Raw genomic sequence first — 21,758 nt, 5'->3', positions numbered from 1 at the left:
TGGAATAGACACCAGTTGGAATGCGGTTTTAACCAATCAGCATCCAGGATTAGACCCACCTGTTGTATATTTAAGCAATAAGGCCCGAGGAGGTGTGGTATATGGCCAATATACCACACCTGAAGGCTGTTCTTAAGCATGACAACAGAGTGCCTGGACACAGCCCCTTAGCTGTGGTATATTGGCTATATACCACAAACCTCCGAGGTGCCTTATTGCTATTATAAACTGTTAACCAACTTAATTAGAGCAGTAAAAATACGTGTTTTGTCATACCCATGGTATATGGTCTGATATAACACAGTTGTCTGCCAATCAGCATTCTTGGCTCAAACACCCAGTTTATGATGTCTGATATACCACGGTTTTCAGCCAATCAGCATTCAGGTCTCAAACCACCCGGTTTATAATATAGTATGAAAATATGCTAAAACACTTGTAGGCAATGGCATGGCGACATTGGCTAGCTAAACTCATGTGTAGATCCGATGACGTGTTTCTAACGGTCGTCTCGCGCCAAACTGCCGATGTGCACGCCAATGCCACTCAAATCAAAGCCACTCCTTCGATTAAGTTGTTTTTGACGAAAATTAAAATGTGTCAGTTTGTCACTTTCACGAGGTTGTAGTAATAACATGTTGAACTACCAAAAACATTGTCTCGAATCGAGGTTGTGCCTTTAGATTTAGAGAAAATGAACAACTAAGGAAGAACTTTCACTTCTCTCATTGACTTCTCAAACCCCAAACCCTGGCCTGGTCTGTTTAGTCTGTTTTGCAAGCGTTCCCGGAAGTCTCGCGATGTTGCGCCACGGTTTAGAAACTGTGTGCGACAGCGTTCCAACTGGTCGTTCAGTACAGCACCATTTCCGTTGAATTGAACGTTCCAGAACGTAAAAACATACCCGAACGCAGCCATGTTGTTTGCTAAGCATGTGACAAATACAATTTGATTAGGTGACGTCAGAGTACAGATGGAAGAAGTCGGAGCTCAAGGATGATAGACGAGTTTCCCTCAAGTAATTACGAGTTGGAGAGGCGTTCAAGTGGATTTTTCAGTCATATGCTCGTATTTACAAGATGCTATGAACGCAGCATTGTCTCGCGCATGTGGATTGAAACGCCCCTCAGACGATAAAGCTGATAGGTCGGGATGGGAATTTTGGGACCCCCCCACTCAGCAAACTGTTCGTAAATGACATTGCTTTGTAAACACATTTAAATATGTTATTTTCGTTGATGCGGCGCGTGAAATAGCTATAGGAAGCTAAATTCGATGGGTGCGATGTTCAAGTAAGAGCACGCATCAACAGGACTAGTGAAAAGCTGTAAAACCGGATGGAATTTACTGTCAGTTCGTGAGTGTTTTAATCGTGTGAAAGCCTGCCCATTTCGTTGCTACAAGTCAAACGAGAGGTAGCGAGAGAGACCAGCCATCTAGCCGACAATGTGAAAGACGAGGGGCCCTAAAAAGCAAATCCCGTTAAGTGGAAACGGCTATGAAACCAACCCGTAACACCTGGGGACAAGATGAGCAGTTGACTTGACGTTTTGCCTTACCTGAAACTATAAATAACAGTTCACTTTGACTCTCGCAACCCTCGAGAAGCGTATTCGAAGAATCCGAGATCATGGTGGCTCTCAGATCGGTTTTAACGCCACTTGCTCGGCATATACACAGACATCTCATCAAGCAAACTAAATGTCAACGTTTGATACCTGTGCGAAGATGCAACCTCACCGCATGTTCAAGCAAATATGTGCTTTCTGCCTGTAAGTGTCGACTTTTCAAGTAGCTTGTATCATTATATTAAGTACAGTTGAATTTGCTAGATGTAGGCTATATATATTTAAGACTAGAACAGTCAGTGCTATTATCACTACTAGTCACTCAGTCCAGCTGGCAGCGAAGCTGACAAATTCCACACAAGACATGATAAATAACTGTTTAAATCTTATCAAGCAGTTGTAACGTTTTAATCAACATCACTATGGCTACCAATTATGTATATACATCCTTGGTGGCTACGTTACTAAAGGGATAATGACATTGTTTTCATCGCAATGCGTGCACAAAGAATACATGGAAACCAGGGAGTGGATTTCTGCATGAGTGAATGTGGTTCATTATGCCAGCAGCATACCACCCTGCATTCCACTGCTGGCATGCCTCTGAAGTTAAGCAGGGTTGGTCCTGGTTAGTCCCTGGACCATATGCAGCTGGAAGTGGTGTTGGAGGGCCAGTATTAGGCACTCTTCCCTAATGTCAAAAAAAATTATCCCAATTCCCCAAGGCAGTGATTGGGGTCATTGCCCTGTCTTTCGAATGGGTCTTTAAACTAATGTAATGTGTTGTACTCCCACTATGACTCGGCAAAACATGCAGTTTATTATGCTACAGATGAAAGAAATGAACTTCACAGGGTGGTGAAAGTGCTCAGCCTTTAGCTTTATGCTCCATTCCAATGAATATCGAGGGTCTTATTCTAGTGACATGATGATCGATGCTTGGCTGCTGTTTGACAAATAAAAAATAATCTTGCTATTTTGTCCATAATAATCTCATCATGTAGGCTATACCCGCAAGCTGTTCTCTGGTGAGAAAATGCTCATTTTTAATGCAGATTGGAGAATATTTGCATGAAAATCTCTCACCAATTGGCCACAGATTGTTATGCTAATATAATCAAATCTGCATTAAAAAAATGAAAATTCTCACCAGTGATGTAATTCCAACAAAGGGACTTGTTGCAGATGAAAGGCTGTGAGTGATGACGTAGTGCACATAAAAATAACTTCTACGGTTAAACTCCATGTACCGAATTAAGAAATACAAGTGTAGTCATCCGTGTTAGAGAGTGCCTTACAAGTAGGTTCGTCATTGTAAATAAGAATTTGTTCTTAACTGACTTGCCTAGATTAAAGGTTAAATAAAAATTTTGATTCCATCGCATTTTCAACCTGACTAATGGTTTTGTCACAAATGCAGCGTTATATAGGTAATGTGCCCACTCTGGTATTGGCACGTGCGCTTTAGCCAACAGCAACAGCTTGCGGGTATAGCCTACGTGATGAGATTATTATGGACAAAAGACCGAGATAATTTGTTAAACGGCAGCTAAGTATCGACCATCATGTCACCAGAATAAGACCCTCAATATTTATTGTCATGAAGCATCACGCTAAAGACTGTGCACTTTCACCCCCCTGTAAAGTTAATCATCATTTATTCAATCTGTATCCTAATAAACTGCATTGTTTCCCAAATCATAGTGGGAGGACCACACACCATATCATGGTGTGGCTCCAAGTTTACTTCAATATAATGGTTATTGTATAAATATTTGCGCATAAAGCTGTTTCCACCACCATTTTTTCACATAATACAGACACAAAAAGATACCACCATGCAGAACAAACAAATAATGTCGCCATTTATAAAATTGTATCGAAATTACCTGTTTCCATCACAGCTGTTTTTTTTTTTTTTTATATGGTATGACTTTACACTCAAACTCTGGATGGTTACTGATAAACAAACAGAATAATAATCTTAAATGTATACTCCGGGATTTTGGCAATGAGGCCCATTATGTAACTCTGACTCTGTGGAAGAACTCGTGGATACCATTTTTATGTCTGTGTCAAATAAGGAAGTTTAACCTGTTTGGGATAGGGGGCAGTATTTTCACGGCCAGATAAAAAACATACCCAATTTAATCTGGTTATTACTCCTGCCCAGTAACTAGAATATGCATATAATTAGTAGATTTGGATAGAAAACATTCTAAAGTTTCTAAAACTGTTTGAATGGTGTCTGTGAGTATAACAGAACTCATATGGCAGGCCAAAACCTGAGAAGATTTTATACGGGAAGTGCCCTGTCTGACTATTTCTTGTCCTTCTTTAGCCTCTTTATCGAAAATACAGCCTCTGTGCTGTAACGTGACATTTTGTAAGGCTTTCATTGGCTCTAGGAAGGCGCCAGAACATGGAATGATAGCTCTGCAGTCTCTGGGCGAAAAACAGCAGGGATTTTGGAGAGTGGTCCTTCTGAGAACAATGACACTGGTGTGCGCGTGCATGTGACGACTCCATGTTTTTCTTTCTCTCTTTGAATGAATACGTCGTCGCCCGGTTGGAATATTATCGCTATTTTACAAGAAAAATCACATAAAAATTGATTTTAACCTCTCTAGGGTATGTGGGACGAAATCGTCCCACCTAGTCAACAGCCAGTGGAATCGAGTGGCGCGATATTCAAGTACCTTAAAAATGCTATTACTTCAATTTCTCAAACATATGACTATTTTACACCATTTTAAAGACAAGACGCTCCTTTATCTAACCACATTGTCCAATTTCAAAAAGGCTTTACAACGAAAGCAAAACATTAGATTGTCAGGAGAGTACCCAGCCATAAATAATCACACACCCATTTTTCAAGCTAGCATATAATGTCACAAAAACCAAAACCACAGCTAAATGCAGCACTAACCTTTGATGATCTTCATCAGATCACACTCCTAGGACATTATGTTATACAATACATGCATGTTTTGTTCAATCAAGTTCATATTTATATCAAAAACCAGCTTTTTACATGAAGCATCACGCTATATCTATATCCACGCATTTACTGTGGATATAGATACTTTTGTACCCATTTCCTCCAGCATCTTCACAAGATCCTTTTGCTGTTGTTCTGGGATTGGTTTGCACTTTTCGCACCAAAGTACGTTCATCTCTAGGAGACAGAACGTGTCTCCTTCCTGAGCGGTATGACGGCTGCGTGGTCCCATGGTGTTTATACTTGCATACTATTGTTTGTACAGATGAACGTGGTACCTTCAGGCATTTGGAAATTGCTCCCAAGGATGAACCAGACTTGGAGGTCTACAATTGTTTTTCTGAGGTCTTGGCTGATTTTCTTTTGATTTTCTCATGTCGTCAAGCAAAGAGGCACTGAGTTTGAAGGTAGGCCTTGAAAAACATCAACAGGTACACCTCCAATTGACTCAAATGATGTCAATTAGCCTATCAGACACTTCTAAAGCCATTACATCATTTTCTGGAATTTTCCAAGCTGTTTAAAGGCACAGTCAACTTAGTGTATGTAAACTTATGACCCACTGGAATAGTGATAGTGAGTTATAAATGATATAATCTGTCTGTAAACAATTGCTGGAAAAATTACTTGTGTCATGCACAAAGTAGATGTCCTAACCGACTTGCCAAAACTATTATTTGTTAACAAGAAATTTGTGAAGTGGTTGAAAAACACTTAGGTTGGAGTCATTAAAACTTGTATGTAAACTTCCGACTTCAACTGTAAAATCATGTTTGTCAAGAACTACTGCCCCACCGAGTTGCATTTTATGTTTTAATTTCTTCAGTCCCAGGCAAACCCATCCATTTTTTGGGGGTGCATCCATTGAGAGTGGAAAATAACATGCAAGTAAAAACGTTTGCCTTCCAGGGAAGCTACACTTGGGCGCTCGAGTGATTCCTTACGAACCAGGACAAAAAAACACCATGATTTAGGGCATTTTGACAACATTTAACCCATACAATGGTCCTTTTTGGAGGAAGGATTGTTGACATATTTGACATTTGTATCTAAAAGCATTATTCATTGTGAAATAAGGAATCAGAGTTGGCCTAGTTTACATTTTAGCCTCACTCAGTCCTTTGACTCCACAATGTTTCATATGTAGGTGTTACAAAGCAAAAATCAGTGTCATATGAAGCTTTACCGCTTGTTCTGAAATATGAGTGGTATTTTGATAACAATTTTCTTAGTCATTGAATATAGAAAACTATTAAAATGAATATATAAAATTTGTATATTCATATTTTTCTATATATTGTTGAGCCATTATACTCTACTATGGGCATAACAAAGTTCCAGAGTGGAGTCTCTGGTAGTTCTGAAGTGATGGCCCATTTCATAGTGAAATTGGTATAGTAGGCAATGTAACCATTCACAGCCCTTCTTTTACTTGTCATTGGACATCCTGCAAATCACCAGCAGAGGGAAATCCTATTTTATCAATTTTCACATTCACTCTGTTGGTCATGCTTACAAATATGATCATAACTCTAAAAGTAGCAAAGATCCCTCTCTGGAACTTTGATATGGCCATAGAGCAAGTTTCCCCAACTGGGAATTTGTCCCTGGGATTTTGTCCTCCGGGCGATTTTTATTTTATTTATTTATTTGTAATTTAAAAAAAATATTATTTATTTATTTTTATTTTTATGTTTTTTTTTGTATTTTATTTTTATTTGCCCCTACCCCTTGTGTAAACGTAAACAACTGTAAAAATGGCAGCAAACTGGCTCCAAGTGATAAAACATATTGTACTTAAAAAATTTTTTTTAAAAATCTGTTCCAAAGTATTCCCATGCATAATAGAGAGGTGTGATCATATACAAATGTAAGCATGGGTTTTAAATTGTTTTAGTCAAATATTATATCTGTTTGGGCTTCTTGCGGTCAATTTTGCATTCTACAAATTATTTGTAATTATGTTCTGTCCCCCTGACCATCCGCTCAAGAAAAAAATTGTCCCATGCCTGAATCTAGTTGATGATCCCTGCCGTAGAGTATATTATCAACAATGTATTGAAACATTTGCTTAATCCAAAAATGTATTTTCAATATTCATGTTTTATATTTTTCAATCTTCATAAATGAATGTAAGAATTGTTACTGAAAAATACTACTCCTATTACAGAGCAAGTGGTATAGCTTAATTTGACATCAAAGTTTGCTTTGTAGCACCTACAGATCAAACATTACGCAGGCCTTAAGACTCCATAAGGCCAAAATGTCCTCAATATGCCAACTTTGATTAATTGTTTACCTCTGGGTGCATGTTTTGGTTTTTGCCCTAGCACTGCACAGCTGATTCACGACAACCCAGCACCGAGTTTGGGAAACCTTGCTCCAAAGGACCATTCTATGGATTAAATGGTGTAAAAAAAAATATATATATATCGTTTTTATTTTGTCCTGGTTTTGTGATGAGTCACCAAAAGCAGTTTTTCTAGAGCAAATGAGTCAGTTTAGGGCACAGAAAAAGCAGTCCTGTTTCTTTTCAGAAACACATGGAGGTCCTGTAATCTGCATAATGCCTCAAATCCTGTTGAAGATAATGAACATGGTTGATTTTTATGGTGAGAACCACAATGTTAATGTCTGCTATGAGAGTCCTACTGGTGTTAAACCTATTTTTACTACCCATGACCCTGCATACCTTACTGAGAATCCTGTGGCAGATGTATCTCCCTGCGATCCACTGGGCCACAGAATTAGAACACATTGTCTATTCATGAGCTATAGAGGATTATGAAGAGTGGATTATACAAAAATCCATAGCTCATTTCAGTACAGGAAGTAAACTTGTAAAAAATTCAGACATATTTTATGATCTTCATTGTCACAATTTATATTACTCATGATGGGAAACTAGGCTGCATTAAAAAGAAATTGTAGTTAGAATAGCTCTTTATTTTAATCAGGTAGAGTCAGGGCTCTAAAATGCATTGTTAGCACGGGTGCTCACAACTTTTAAAAAGTTAGGAGCACAACATAGCATTTATTGAGATATAGCAGCCCTATATGAATTCTAGCTAGATCTGAAACACGTTATGCCCTAGAAAAATGTAAATGCTGGTAATGATACCAGGTTGTTAGCTAGCTAGTTACCGTAAATTCCGGACTATAAGCCGCAACTTTTTTCCCAGGCTTTGAACCTCGCGGCTTAAACAATGACGCGGCTAATATATGGATTTTTCCCGCTTTCAAATTTTTTTCTTCCAAAAAAACACATTCTGTGACGTGCTCTGTTTTTTGGCGGCATGAAGCTTTCATTAGACCAATGAAATTGCCGAACGGGTTACGGTCAAACAACTTTTTTGTTTACTGTTTAGATTAAATCGAGCGCTCTCAAACTTCCCATCATTCTGATTACGGTAGTCATTTTGTCACCCTCATCATGGCAAAGACACGGAGAAATGCATATGATGCGGCTTTCAAGTTGAAGGCGATTGATCTGGCTGTTGGAAAAGGAAATAGAGCTGCTGCACGGGAGCTTGGTCTTAATGAGTCGATGATAAGACGTTGGAAACAGCAGCGTGAGGAATTGACTCAGTGCAAAAAGACAACTAAAGCTTACTGCAAATTTTTTCTTTTTGTTACAAGCCGTGTTTCGTTAGCCTTATTTTTGTTACAAGCCGTGTTTCGTTAAAGCCTGTGTAAAGTTAATTTATTTCAATGTACCGGTAGGCACCTGCGGCTTATAGACATGTGCGGCTTATTTATGTTCAAAATAATAATTTATTTTAAATTCAGTGGGTGCGGCTTATATACAGGTGCGCTTAATAGTCCGGAAATTACTGTAGTCAGGTAACAAACATGACTAAACAAGGTTTAAAACGAATGGTTAACGGCCGGTGACATAGTTTTTAGGAATGTAAAATGCGGCTTCCAATCCTCGACAGGAAGAAAAATAAACGTTGCCCTGGTTAATGAGTCCGATCTTTTAAACTGTTTGTGCTAGTAGGAAACATCCGTGTTCGCTGTAGTAAGGGTGCAAGCATGAAGCTAATGAATCTGCGCTCGGGAAACAATGGTACAGTGGAGCCTTGTTACAACAATTATAATAAAAATACATTGTTTTGTTGTCGCATTGGTGTTCCCAAATTAAAACTGCAGGATACACAGCAAAGTCACACATTAGAGCCATGGGTACAGTAGCAAAAAGGTTCATTTAAAAATAATTGTTCCCATTGAAAATACCTTTTCCAACGGTCCTAGTAGATTTATTGTAATGCCAGAAAATGCAGATTTAATAAACTTTCCGTCAGAACTGAACTACTGTCTCTCCTTCTGTGGAGAAGACCTGTTGGGCTGCCAATACATTCAGTGAGTCAGTTTCTGTAACCTACCCACATTTTGCTTATTCTGCAATTTCCTTTGAATACGAGTTAGAGGAAGGAAGTGGGTGATTCCTCACGAAACCAGGACCCCCCCACCCATGATTATGTAATCCATAGAATGGTCCTGTGGAGGAAGCATTTTTGCCATACATTTAACATTGGTATCTAAAAGCATAATTGAGAAATAACTCATCAAAGTTAGCATATTTATGAGATTTTTGCCTAACCCAGGCCTCTTAAGACTCCGTAATGTTTTATATGTAGGTGCTACAAAGCAAAAATTGGTGTCATATGAAGCTTTGCGGCTTGCTCTGGAATGAGTGGTATTTTGATTTCAATAATAATTTTCTTACATCAATTTATGAATATTTTTGATATTCCTGTAGAGAATATTTTTTTTAACACTATATTGAAAAATGTGCCAAGTCTTAACTGGTATATTTTCTTTATTCATGTTTAGATTTTTCAATATCTGTAAATTTAATGTAAGACTTCTATTGAAATCAAAATACTACTCCTATTACTGAGCAAGCGGGGAAAACAATCATATGATACCAGTGTTTGCTTTGTAGCACCTACAGATAAATTATGGAGTCTTAAAGGAGGCCTGGGTAAGGACAAAATGTTTAGAAATATGCAAACTTTCACAAATGATTTCTCAATTATGCTTTGTTACAAATGTCAAATATGTCAACATACCTTCCTCCAAAGGACTGTTCTGTATATTGAATGTTGTGAAAATCTGCCAAATCATGTTTTTTTTTTTTTTGTCCTAGTTTCATGAGGAATAACCCAAGTGTCTCATTCCTCCTCTGCTTTACTCATTTCTTTAAATGGAATGTAGGGAGGAGGCTTACTGGTCTAACTCGAAGTCTGTTCAATTGCTTGTGTACTGTGAGACATTTTAATCATATTTTATTTTTGGCATTTTGACTATAATAGCCAAATAATAATGCAGGAAGCTGGAGAGTACACAATGAAAAGTAAGTGTCAGCATTTGTCTTTGTTTTAGTGGGCTAAGCAATGGGATCAAATGTGATTTACACATGTGCCCTGTAATTCCTGGTTGGGCTTTATTCATCACAAATTTTACTGTCAGCCTAGATTAAAATCCTCTCTCATCCTTTGACTCCAGTGCATCCAATGTGGCAGGGACCACTCGTTGCTCCAGGGGGTAACAGACAATCTCCTATCGATATTCGGGTGCGCAAGAGCGTTTTTGATCCGCACCTCAAGCCGCTGACCCCGGATTACGACCCCGGGACGTGCTCACAGATATGGAACAATGGGTACTCATTCCTGGTTGAGTACGACGACACCACCGACAAATCCAGTAAGGACTCTCTGCTCTGCAATGTGCCTCATTAAAAACGCAATGCCCACCACGTGGAATGTGACTTTGATTAACTTTTTAAGTATCCCTGCCCTAGGCTTATTCCTCAACATCACTCTGTCTTGAAATGTATTGTTTACACATTTCTCATTTTCAATTGAATGTTATTTCAGAAATGTATATTTTGTTTCACTGCTTTAATAATATACTTTATACATTAATATTTATGTAATTTAATAATTATACAATAGGCTTATTCTGTAACAAAAAAAATATTCTGCTTTTGTGTGAAGAGAGAGTTATGTTTTGTTTTAGCATGTATGTTTATATAATCATGTTTTTAACCCCCACTCAGCTGTTATTTATGTACTAGCTACTGTTTCCCATTCTTGGGTCTCTAATATAACACCGAAGGATCTATCTATTCTTATCCATCCCTCACTCAGTACTTAAAGGGGGTCCTCTGGAGGATAACTTCCGGCTGTGTCAGTTCCACTTCCATTGGGGGGAGAGCAACGCGTGGGGCTCCGAGCACACAGTGGACCGCCGCCTCTTCCCTGCTGAGGTAGCTACTGCACATCCTCTTCCTTAACTTCTCTGGGCTAGGTGGGACGTGACCCTCCCACACTATTCAACAGCCAGTGAAATAGCATGGCGCGAAATACAAAACAGCAAAAATCTCGTAATTTCATTTTCTCAAACAATCAACTATTTTACACCATTTTAAAGACAAGACTCGCGTTAATCTAACCACATTGTCCGATTTCAAAAAGGCTTTACGGCGAAAGCATAAAATTAGATTATGTTAGGGCATAAACTTCACAAGAAAATCCACACAGCCATTTTCCAAGCAAGGACATGCATCATAAAAATCAAAAGTACAGCTAAAATATTCACTAACCTTTGATGATCTTCATCAGATGGCACTCATAGGACTTCATGTTATACGATACATGTATGTTTTGCTCGATAAAGTTCATATTTATATCCAAAAAGAGCATTTTACATTGGCGTGTAATGTTCAGAAAATGTATTCCCACCAAAACTCCCGGTGAATGTGCACATCAATTTACAAAAATACTCATCATAAACGTTGATAAAATTTACAACAGTTATTGAAAGAATTATAGATACACTACTCCTTGACGCAACCGCTTTGTCAGATTTCAAAATAACTTTACGGAAAAAGCACATTGTTCAATATTCTGAGTACATAGCTCGCCATCAAAGCAAGCTATACAGCTACCCGGCAAGTTCTGGCATCAACAAAACTCTGAATTAGTATTAGAAATATTCTCTTACCTTTGCTGATCTTCATCAGAATGCACTCCGAGGACTCCTACTTCCACAAGAAATGTTATTTTTGTTCGAAATACTCCATATTTATGTCCAAATACCTCTGTTGTGTTCGTGCGTTCAGATCACTATCCAAAGGCATGCGAGTGCAGTACCAGAGACGAAAAGTCAAATAGTTCCATTACCGTTCGTAAAAACATGTCAAACGTTGTTTACAATCAATGTTTAGGGTATTTTTTACGTAAAAATGTGATAATATTCCAACCGGACAATAGCGTATTCATTCCAGGTGAAAAAGGAGGAGGGGCGTGCCAAACGGGCCCGCGCAGTAAACAACTCACTGGTCCCAGGCAGTCCACTCATTGACTGAGCTATTATTTTCTGCCCAGTAACAGGAGAAGGATGAAAACTTTTCTGAAGGCTGTTGACAGCCAATGGAAGCCTTAGGAAGTGCAACGTGACCCCACAGACACTGAAGTTTCGATAGGGATTCAAAAGAAGAACTACAATTCTCAGATCTCCCACTTCCTGGTTGGATTTTTCTCAGGTTTTTGTTTTTTTCAAACAGTTTTAGAAACTTCAGAGTGTTTTCTATCCAAATCTAATAATACGCAAATATTTGACTCTGAGCCTGAGTATTAGGCAGTTTACTCTGGGCACGCTTTTCATCCGAAATCGAAAATACTCCCCCCTATACCTTGACAGGTTAAGAGTTAGTGTTTTGTATTTTAAATGTTAACTTTGTTGAATGCCTCTATGCAGTTAGGAGGTTTTTCAAACATGTCAAGTCTAGTAGAGCTGTAGTCTTCAGGAGACTATGGCATTGAACGGTAGGACTGCTTTTAGACATCAGGGCATAGTGCTGTCCTAGCCAATCCATGACTATATTGGCATGGAATTGTCGTGACAGAGGGGTATTGTGCTGTTGGAAACCTCTACATATAGAAGCAGAATGCTCTGCGTGAAATGCATTCTGGTCAATCCTCATGACCCACCTTTGACGTGTTATCTATTTTCACATTGTTCCACTCACCTAAAGCACACTTACACAATAGAGGGAGTACTACTGTACTACTGTCTGTCTGGGGGAGGGTGCCATGCCAAGCTGTTGTTAATGGCTGTGAGAATCTGACGATGTCCGGGTTCTCAACACTCCCCAGGTGCGATTACAACACAACTCCATCTGTGTGCCTAATCGGAGCACACCACAGTCTGGGTATTTATTGGGTTGTAACTCCTTTTTTCTTTATGTACACCTCCCCTGATCCCAGTGTGACTGTGGGCCATTGTTGGGAACTGAAATAGAGTGAAACAAAGAGGAGCTACATGTGACCTCGGGGGTCAGACAATGCTCAGTTTGGTTTAATAGATAAGGATGGGTATTTTGGGGTGTATTTTAAAGTTCAGAAATATATGATCCCAAATTTGTTTTACTTCTGCTTTTTGGCTGTCATTTATCTTGAAAATGATATTAAACATGAATTAGGTTAATCATTATTCAGCAACAGATATAATTTGTGACACATTGCATTTGAATGCAATCAGTGTATCATGACATATGTCAACCAAAGTCTACAACCTGACTCTGGGCGTGTGGATAAACACACTTTGATTTACATATGCTCCGTCTTTTCTGTTGCTAGCTCCACATGGTCCACTGGAACTCTAATAAGTACAGCCGGTTTGAGGAAGCTGTGATGGAGGAGAATGGACTGGCTGTTATCGGGGTCTTCCTCAAGGTAATTTATTGCTCCTCGTTAACATAGCTATTGATGCATCCCTATAATATGCAACCCACCACCACTGCTGTCATATACACACTTGACTAAATATTCACATCATACATATATATCTCATTTCACAATTTACTGGCATTGAAATGTAAACACCCCATGCAGTGAATGTAAACACACAGCACATGCCTGACAGATGGACTCAGACACAGATTATTTTACTCCTCAGATAGGGAAGAGACACGAGGGACTGCAGAAACTAGTGGATGTCCTACCTGCTGTCAGACACAAGGTGAGATCAGGGATTGACCACTTAAATCATGGTGATTTTTCTTTTTTTAAACCAAGGTTTCAAACAGCACATTTCAAGCAGGTGGTATATGCCGCTGAGTTTCTGAGAAGGCCGCCCAAGCGTAAGAACAAAAATAGCCCAACTGAGTCGTACAGTACGTTGACTATCTGGACAAGTCTCAGGTGGAGCACACGTGACATTTGTATGGCAATTGTATGTGAGGGGGAGTGATGACAGTGTAGGAGCTATATGGGAGTGGTAAAGGGTAGAACACCATTTGTTACCTCCCACAGAATTATTACACAAAGGAACAATTCTGAAATATGATCAGAGATGGGAAGATGGTCAACTTTAACTGCCATCTAGTGGCCTTGAGTCAAATTACATGCCACTACTATCAGTAAGGTTATTATGGATGGGGAATGCCAATAATAATAATTATTATTACATGGTTGGCAGCACAATGTAACCCTTTCCTCTTTCCGTTTTCACTCCCTAGGACAGTGTTGTTGAGTTCACTAGGTTTGACCCAGCCTGCTTACTGCCTGCTAACATTGACGATTACTGGACGTATGCAGGGTCACTTACCACTCCTCCTCTGACTGAGGCAGTGACCTGGATTATCATGAAGCAGCACATCGAAGTCAGCCATGACCAGGTTAGTGTGGATGTGTTTGTTTGCTAGTGGAGAACAGGGAGGGAACATCAATGGCATTACCAGCGGTTTACAACTTGGTGTTTTAACTCCGTAGTTTCAGGTCTGCGTAACACATTGTCCCTATCCCTTTCTCAGCTGGCAGTGTTCCGGAGCCTTCTCTTCACCTCAGCAGAGGAGGAGGTGCAGAAGAGCATGGTCAACAACTTCCGCGTTCAGCAGCCCCTGAGGGGCCGCACTGTGCGGTCCTCGTTCACCCCCTTCCTGCAGCAGGAGCCACCTGCAAAAGGTCCACACGCAGGCCACTGACCGGTACACACAAACTCACTCAGACCCTTCAAACTAAAATTATGCAATTACCCTAGGAAGGCATTTTTTATTTTAATTTTTTTAATTTTTTTTTACTCTACAGAAGTCATACTGCTGGCATCTTCTTTCCAAATGCCTTATGTATTCATAATGCACTCAATGATTTCACTTAAATGACAGGGATTTTATAATTCCAATGTCACCATCTAAAGCTGTGGTATTCGAAGTCAGGGTTGCGACCTCTAGTTAGTTGGGTTGTGTGGGAACTGCTGTGGGTTCGCCCCCAATTTTTTTTTTTTTTTAAGTAAGCAAATTAAGAGTACAGATCATTTTATTTGACAATATACAAATGTTTTTGAGAAAGAATTTGAAAAATACTATTTTGAGTAAATGTATTTATTGGTTTCTTTTCATTTTAATAAGAGATAAAAATGTAATGAATTGAAGTTTATTTGTTGACGTAAAAATCAAAATGTTTCCTTTTTAAGGTCGTGTCATTAGATCTGGGGTGGAGGGTCTCGAGAAAGGATTACAAAAAAAGGGTTGGTCCCCCATGAAAAAGTTTGAATACCAATGATCTAAAGGCTTTTTTTGTTGTTATCTGTCTCACTGTCTGCTGTCTTGTCAATAACTGAAAGTCATCAACACATGGCAGGTGTATTGCTGTAGTCGACGCTAACATATTTTTGAAACTCCTGTGTCTTAGGTGAATCAGGTTGGAGATTTTTATGAAAGCTCTTAATGTTTTTAAGTTGTAAACCTTATTTATTCACTCCTTATTCACAGTCAAACTTTACATGCTTCCAGAAACCAATGATTGATGCTGCTGGAATAATTTAACGTACTATCAACACTTATTATGTAAACTAAAGCTTATGAATATCACCCTCTTGTGGAAAGAGTACTTCTACAGTCATTTTTGTTCCTTGACAAAGTATTTGAGGTGAAGGGGCATCATATATGAATGGGGGTTTAGTTTGATGGTTTAAGCTCTAAATTTGTTTACAGCATATACCCGAAAAGATTTAGTTCATTGTATTTAGGCCTAGCTATGGCTCCAAACTGCACAAATGATTGTTGCTCAATATGTTTTTAGGTGATTTGATGGATTTTAATACATAGTCTTGAGTAGACTAGAATGTACATCTCAGTATCTTTAACTTAGATGTAAAAGTAATGTGTAGGGTGTACAGCTTCAAAATGCCTTACAAGCACAGGGAAACCAGGGCATTTGTTACAACTAATAGGTTGAATTCTATAGCAAACATTGACCTTTTTTAACATGAGTGTCTAAGATTATTTTCCTCTTGTAATCAAATTCTTCTGTTGTACTAAAAAGGACTCTACCATAGTGCCTTCCATGTTATGCATAATACTGACACGCACGGTCAACTCTGTTTTCATAGATCAATAGCTCACTGCAGTGTCTGGTCTAATGAATACTGACAATATTATGCCCCTCGCAGACTTTTAACAGGCAGTCGGTAGATTGTTTGCCAGTTTCTGGTCCAGGAGCACTGGGAGAGTTTAGAGAGGGAGTCACATGTACATCATTAGCCTGTTATTCATCCTGTTGGTTCTGTATTTATTTATTGGTGGAGGTCAGAAGGATTTGACTTGCCTTTTAGAAGCACTAGCAGCACACCGACAGGAATCATTCTCCTTCTGATAGTTGTATGTCATTTCTTGAGACTGTTTAGCTTTGACTGTACTCTGAAAACTGCTATTTGTTCAGACCTTGATATTGCAATAATTTGGAGATGATTTTTAAGTTCACAGCAGGACCATTCATAAATGAAAAATATATAGGTAGCTGGACAGGGATTACAGTGGGACCAACTACATGTATCTTGAATTTGAAAACATACCTGAACTTAATGTTATGCTTTAATAGCATTTCAAAAGGTTGTTTACGGTAAAATAAGCATTGCTATTCCCTATGTTGACACACAACCATGATAAGTGATATAGAACATTTTATAGCAATTGTAATACATATACTATATGACCAAAAGTATGCAGACACCTGCTTGTCGAACATCTCATTCCAAACTCATGGGCATTAATATGGAGTTAGTCCCCCCCTTTGCTGCTATAACAGCCTCCACTCTTCTGGGAAGGCTTTCCACAAGATGTTGGGACATTGCTGTGGGGAATTGAGCAACAAGAGCATTAGTTAGGCCTGGCTCGCAGTTGGCGTTCCAATTCATCCCAAAGGTGTTCGATGGAGTTAAGGTCAGGGCTCTGTGCAGGCCAGTCAAGTTCTTACACACTGAAACAGGAAAGGCCTTCCCCAAACTGTTGCCACAAAGTTGGAACCACAGAATCGTCTAGAATGTCATTGTATACTGTAGTGTTAAGATTTCCTATTACAAGAACTAAGAGGCCTAGCCCGAACCATGAAAAACAGCCCCAGACCATTATTCCTCCTCCACCAAACTTTACAGTTGGCACTATGCATTCAGGCAGGTAGTGTTTTCCTGGCGTCCACCAAACCTAGATTAATCCGTCGCACTGCCAGATGGTGAAGCTTGATTCATCACTCCAGTGAACGCGTTTCCACTGCTCCAGAGTCCAATGGCGGTGAGCTGTAGACCACTCCAGCCGATGTTTGGCATGGCGCATGGTGATCTTAGGCTTGTGTGCGGCTGCTTGGCCATGGAAACCCATTTCATGAAGCTCCTTACAGTTATTGTGCTGACATTGCTTCCAGAGGCAGTTTGGAACTCGGTAGTAATTGTTGCAATCGAGGACAGACTATTTATGACCTACGTGCTTCAGCATTGGGCGGTCCCGTTATGTGAGCTTGTGTGACCTACCACTTCGCGACTTATCCGTTGTTGCTCCTAGACATTTCCACTTCACAATAACAGCACTTACAGTTGACTGGGACAGCTCTAGCAACTAAAACAAACAGCAAATCCATCCAAGAAATGTGTAGTCACGAGCTTGATGTAGTTATTGTGTGCTATGACTATGGGACCAATTACTAGTTTAGTACACATGTGAATTAGTCCCAATACTTTTGGTCACCTAAAATGGGGGGGGTGTACAAAAAGTGCTGTCATTTCTAAACCGTTCACCAGATATGGATGAAAATACTATCAAATTAAAGATAACCTTATAGTCATTGTATCATTTAAAATCCAAAGTGCTCGAGTACAGAGCCAAAAACAACAACAAGAATTGGCACTGTCCCAAAACTTTGGTGCTCAGAGAAAGTGAAGAGCTTATTTGAAGTGGGTGCTAAAAAGATTGGAGGAGAAAAGGATTGGTTTGTTCTATAAACACGGAATGAAAGGGAGAGCAGACATAGAGGGAGCTTTTGGTATTGTTCTATAAAGCATTAAGTGAGAGGACGGTTGTCTTTTGATCACTCAATAACAATGTCCCTGTACAAACTGTTCTCTGTACGGCCTGGCCCTTAAAAGAGCCACCTGGCCCTCTCCCCAATAGGTCAATTGCAGAGAAGTAGCTTGACAATAACCTGTACTGAAAACTGAAAAGCACTGTCCAAGACTCCAGCCCTCCATACCCACTTGACACTTATGCCTGTTTCACTGCGTTACCTATGAAATTGAAGGTGACACTTTTTCACACCAGGGGTTAGGGGAACAATGTTGGGGTACAGGGAGGATTTGAATGGGGGTTATGAAACAGTTGTACATTTTAGGTCTTGGTTTGTTGTGGGCATTTTTATGGGTAAGTGATGGTAGGACAGATTAACTTTTTTTGCTGTAACTGTGGTAAGGGACCTATTTTCTGCCTCCTATTTGTCTTGATCTGTTTAGTTATGTTCTGCCTTAATCTCCAGTGGGATGTTTCCTTTCACTTAACTGTATTTTTGTTTTCAAATTATAAATACTAAAAGGTACGTTATTGAACTGTAATGACTGTACTTTAATCAAGACTAATGATCATGATTTAATCTGTCATCAATGGTGAACTGCTGTATTTTCATGTATATGCCATCAATGACTGTTTTAAACTTGTCAAACTTAGTATGCACAATGATCTAGATCGATGTACATGTTTTACGTAAATTGGAGTTATGCGGAACTTCCACTTAACTTGCCCAACACCATTGTGTCGCCAGTGTTTTTATGTTGATGTAAGCTCTAGTATCATTGTTTCCATCAGGAGTGTGACACTAAAGACTTGGGGCGAGCAGGATCAACAACCTCTGCATCATCAAGACAGTTGCTTTGTGAGGTGTTCACAGTTAGCCATTGTTACGTGTGCTGAACAAAAATCTAAACGCAACATTTTCAACGATTTTACTGAGTTACAGTTCATATAAGGAAATCGGTCAATTGAAATAACAGACCGAAATACTCCTCAGCACCCCCTCAGATGATCCCGCAGGTGAAGAAGCCGGATGTGGAGGTCCTGGGCTGGCGCGGTTACACGTGGTTGTGAGGCTGCTTGGGCATACTGCCAAATTATGTTGGAGGTGGCTCATGGTAGAGAAATGAACATTCAATTCTCTGCCAAAGGCTCTGGTGGACACTCGTGCAGTCAGCATGCCAATTGCACGCTCCCTCAAAACTTGAGACATCTGTGGCATTGTTGTGTGACACAACTGCACATTTTAGAGTGACCTTTTATTGCCCCCAGCACAAGGTGCACCTTTGTAATGATCATGCTGTTTAATCAGCTTCTTGATATGCCACACCTGTCAGGTGGATGGATTTTCTTGGCAAATGAGAAATGCTCACTAACAGGAATATAAACTAATTTGTGCTGAAAATATGAGAGAAATACGCTTTTTGTGCATATGGAACATTTCTGGGATCTTTTATTTCAGCTCATGAAACATGGAACTAACACTTTACATGTTGTGTTTATATTTTTGTTCAGTATAAATGCCAGCTGAAAAGTTCCTGCGGCCTAGTATTGGGCCCAAGCCAGAGCAGGTCTGCCGGAGCCATGGCCCACAAGTCTGAGCCTTTTGGGTAAAACACCTCAGATGGAAACTCGACAGTGCTTCCCCTTGCTTTGTTTGCTAGTTAGCAGGTGTTTTCCTGGAGCTAGAGGAGTGTTCTACGTTTGTTGTGCTGTAGTACATGTTGTATTTGTTTTATCAATGGGTGGCCACATTCCTGCCCCATGGGCCAGAATGAAAACTGCTATTGAGGGGCTGTGGTTCAAGGGCTAAATTGGGGCCCCTCTCCCAACAGGCCTGTTGTTTTTACCAGGTGCCTGATTGGCCCAGTCCAGCCGAACAACCAGGAAGCCACTGCTGACAAATGTTTATATAGAAGATTTGAAAGATGAATATAATAAAGAAATGAGTACACTATGCCTGTGTTTTAGTATTTTGACTTGCTGGTGGTATTAAAATGCTTCTATGGAATGGGGTGTTAATCTGGGTAAAGTGATGTAGTTAAGTCTGTTATGGGACATGCTGGTCTACACTTGAGTAATGCTCAGCAGCCAGAACCCAGTAATATCTGCAGTAGCAACAACAATGATGTCACAATGATCTGGGTTGTTATAAAGGTTCCTATTGTCCCCTATAAATGAATGATTGTGCTGTGCTCCATTGTCCCCATTAGACAGGAGCCTGGGCAGGCAATAAGGACCTGGTTCCAGGACCCATAACGCCACACCAGACCTAGTCGGCACCTTTTGAAGACAACCGAATGGGGCCAGGGTGTGGATGTTCAGATATGTTAGGAAACATGGTTTGAGTTTTGTCTCAACCTGATTCAAACAGACCCTCATGTTTATTATGGTTGGCCACAGGGGATATAAAAATGGGATGAGAGTTGTCTCCCAAAAGGCTGCAGGTTTCCCATTATTGTGTGGGAGAGTTTGAGAACCTGCTCTTTGAAGTGTGTATAACAAATGGGGGAATTAAACGAACATGCGATTAGAGTCTAAATATTTTCGTCACCACATAGCTATCAACTCTGCATTCAGAGCATGAGAATCCACCCACTGAAGCTAGGACAGCAGAGTCCGTGCCCATCTTCCAAAAACAACTGAAACCCTACCTCTTCAAAGAGTATCTTAAAGATGTCTCAGATGTATCCTCCTAAATGCGGAAGACACATTTCAGTTGAATAGATTCAGTTGGACAACTGACTAGGTATCCCCCCTTTCCCTTTAAAGGCGTACACTTGTATTTTCCTATTAGCACTGAATCTGCCCTGTAACTTCTGTATTGAGGAACAATGTACTGTGACTGTGATGTGGTTGTCTCATCTAGCTATCTTCAGTTTAATGCACTTACTGTAAATCACTTTTGATAAAGGTGTCTACTAAATTACTAAAATGTCAATGTAAAATGTCATTCTAATGAAGGCCTGTGGACCTCTTTCCTCTGACCATACACTTCAAGATGAATGGTGGTTAGAAAATGAAAGGAAAAGGTCTAATTAAAGATAATTTCTTCATCTCTTGGTTTTGTTCTTTGTCTTGTATAACATTCATTCAGTTGTGTCATTGTTTTCACCTATCCTCACTGCTTTGAGGTTTACTGTTTATGGGACTCCTTATCCTAATAACCACACTCTCAACAAAAAAAAGTGTTCCATGCCTCAGATCCTCTCTGTGCCCATGCTGACAGGCCTACTATGGGCTCCATTCAGAGGATGGAATGATTATTTTCTCTTCCTGATGTAGACCAGCCCTGAAATTTGAGGTCAGTCCCACCCTTAGATCACCTGCCAGGAGAAAAAGCAGAACCTCCACATCTGGAGGCAGCAGCACCTTCATCAAAGAATCCTGACGTGACCCTGTCGTTCTCCACAAACATCAAAACAGTAACTCGCTCCTGCAGGTTCATGCTCTGCAACCCTCAAACTCAACTCTGGACCTCGAAGCCAGTTCCACTGCTTTTTAAAATGGTTCCCCTTTAATCAGGGACTGATTAATTATCAGGTAGAACTGGTGCAATTAATTATCAGGTAGAACAGAAAACCAGCAGGCTCTAGACCTCGTCGGAAGAGCTGAATACTCCTACTCTACAACATCCGTAGAGTACGACCTTTCCTCACTCAGGAAGTGGCGCAGGTCCTAATCTAGGCACTTGTCATATCCCATCTGGACTAGTGCAACTCTCTGTGGGCTGGGCTCACTGCTTGTGCCATCAAACTCAACCTGCAACCTATCCAGAACGCCACAGCCCGTCTGGTGTTCAACCTTCCCAAGTTCTCCCATGTCCCCCGCTCCTCCATACACTCCACTG

At 40.0% G+C, this 21,758-nt stretch overlaps 1 protein-coding gene across 3 annotated transcripts; it reads left to right on the top strand.

Annotated features, from left to right (window-relative positions):
- Nucleotides 1-941: 941 nt before the first annotated feature.
- Nucleotides 942-20,964, top strand: LOC106560932 (carbonic anhydrase 5B, mitochondrial). 3 transcript variants are annotated; one of them, XM_045688140.1, is made up of 8 exons: nt 942-1,772; nt 10,081-10,278; nt 10,725-10,843; nt 13,218-13,313; nt 13,537-13,599; nt 14,099-14,257; nt 14,393-14,566; nt 19,424-20,964. In XM_045688140.1, the coding sequence occupies exons 1-7, from the start codon at nt 1,631-1,633 to the stop codon at nt 14,561-14,563; spliced, it is 948 nt and encodes a 315-aa protein (XP_045544096.1). In that variant the 5' UTR covers nt 942-1,630; the 3' UTR covers nt 14,564-14,566; nt 19,424-20,964. The 3 variants fall into 3 exon arrangements, with proteins under 3 accessions (XP_045544096.1, XP_013979873.1, XP_013979874.1); XM_014124398.2 differs by having other exon boundaries at nt 943-1,772; nt 14,393-20,964; XM_014124399.2 differs by lacking the exon at nt 942-1,772 and adding an exon at nt 9,686-9,928 and having other exon boundaries at nt 14,393-20,964.
- The last annotated feature ends 794 nt before the right edge of the window (nt 20,965-21,758 follow it).

Source organism: Salmo salar, chromosome ssa10 (genome assembly GCF_905237065.1).
Source record: "Salmo salar chromosome ssa10, Ssal_v3.1, whole genome shotgun sequence".
Taxonomy (NCBI): Eukaryota; Metazoa; Chordata; class Actinopteri; order Salmoniformes; family Salmonidae; genus Salmo; species Salmo salar.
This window is presented reverse-complemented; position numbering and strand designations above follow the sequence as displayed.

What these genes read in the sequence shown, in the direction of transcription:
- LOC106560932 (XM_045688140.1), top strand. Translation starts at nt 1,631, where the DNA reads ATGGTGGCTCTCAGATCGGTTTTAACGCCACTTGCTCGGCATATACAC. An exon ending in CGACACCACCGACAAATCCA is followed by an intron (nt 10,279 to 10,724) that starts GTAAGGACTCTC and finishes TCCCTCACTCAG; the next exon opens with TACTTAAAGGGGGTCCTCTG. An exon ending in TTATCGGGGTCTTCCTCAAG is followed by an intron (nt 13,314 to 13,536) that starts GTAATTTATTGC and finishes TTTACTCCTCAG; the next exon opens with ATAGGGAAGAGACACGAGGG.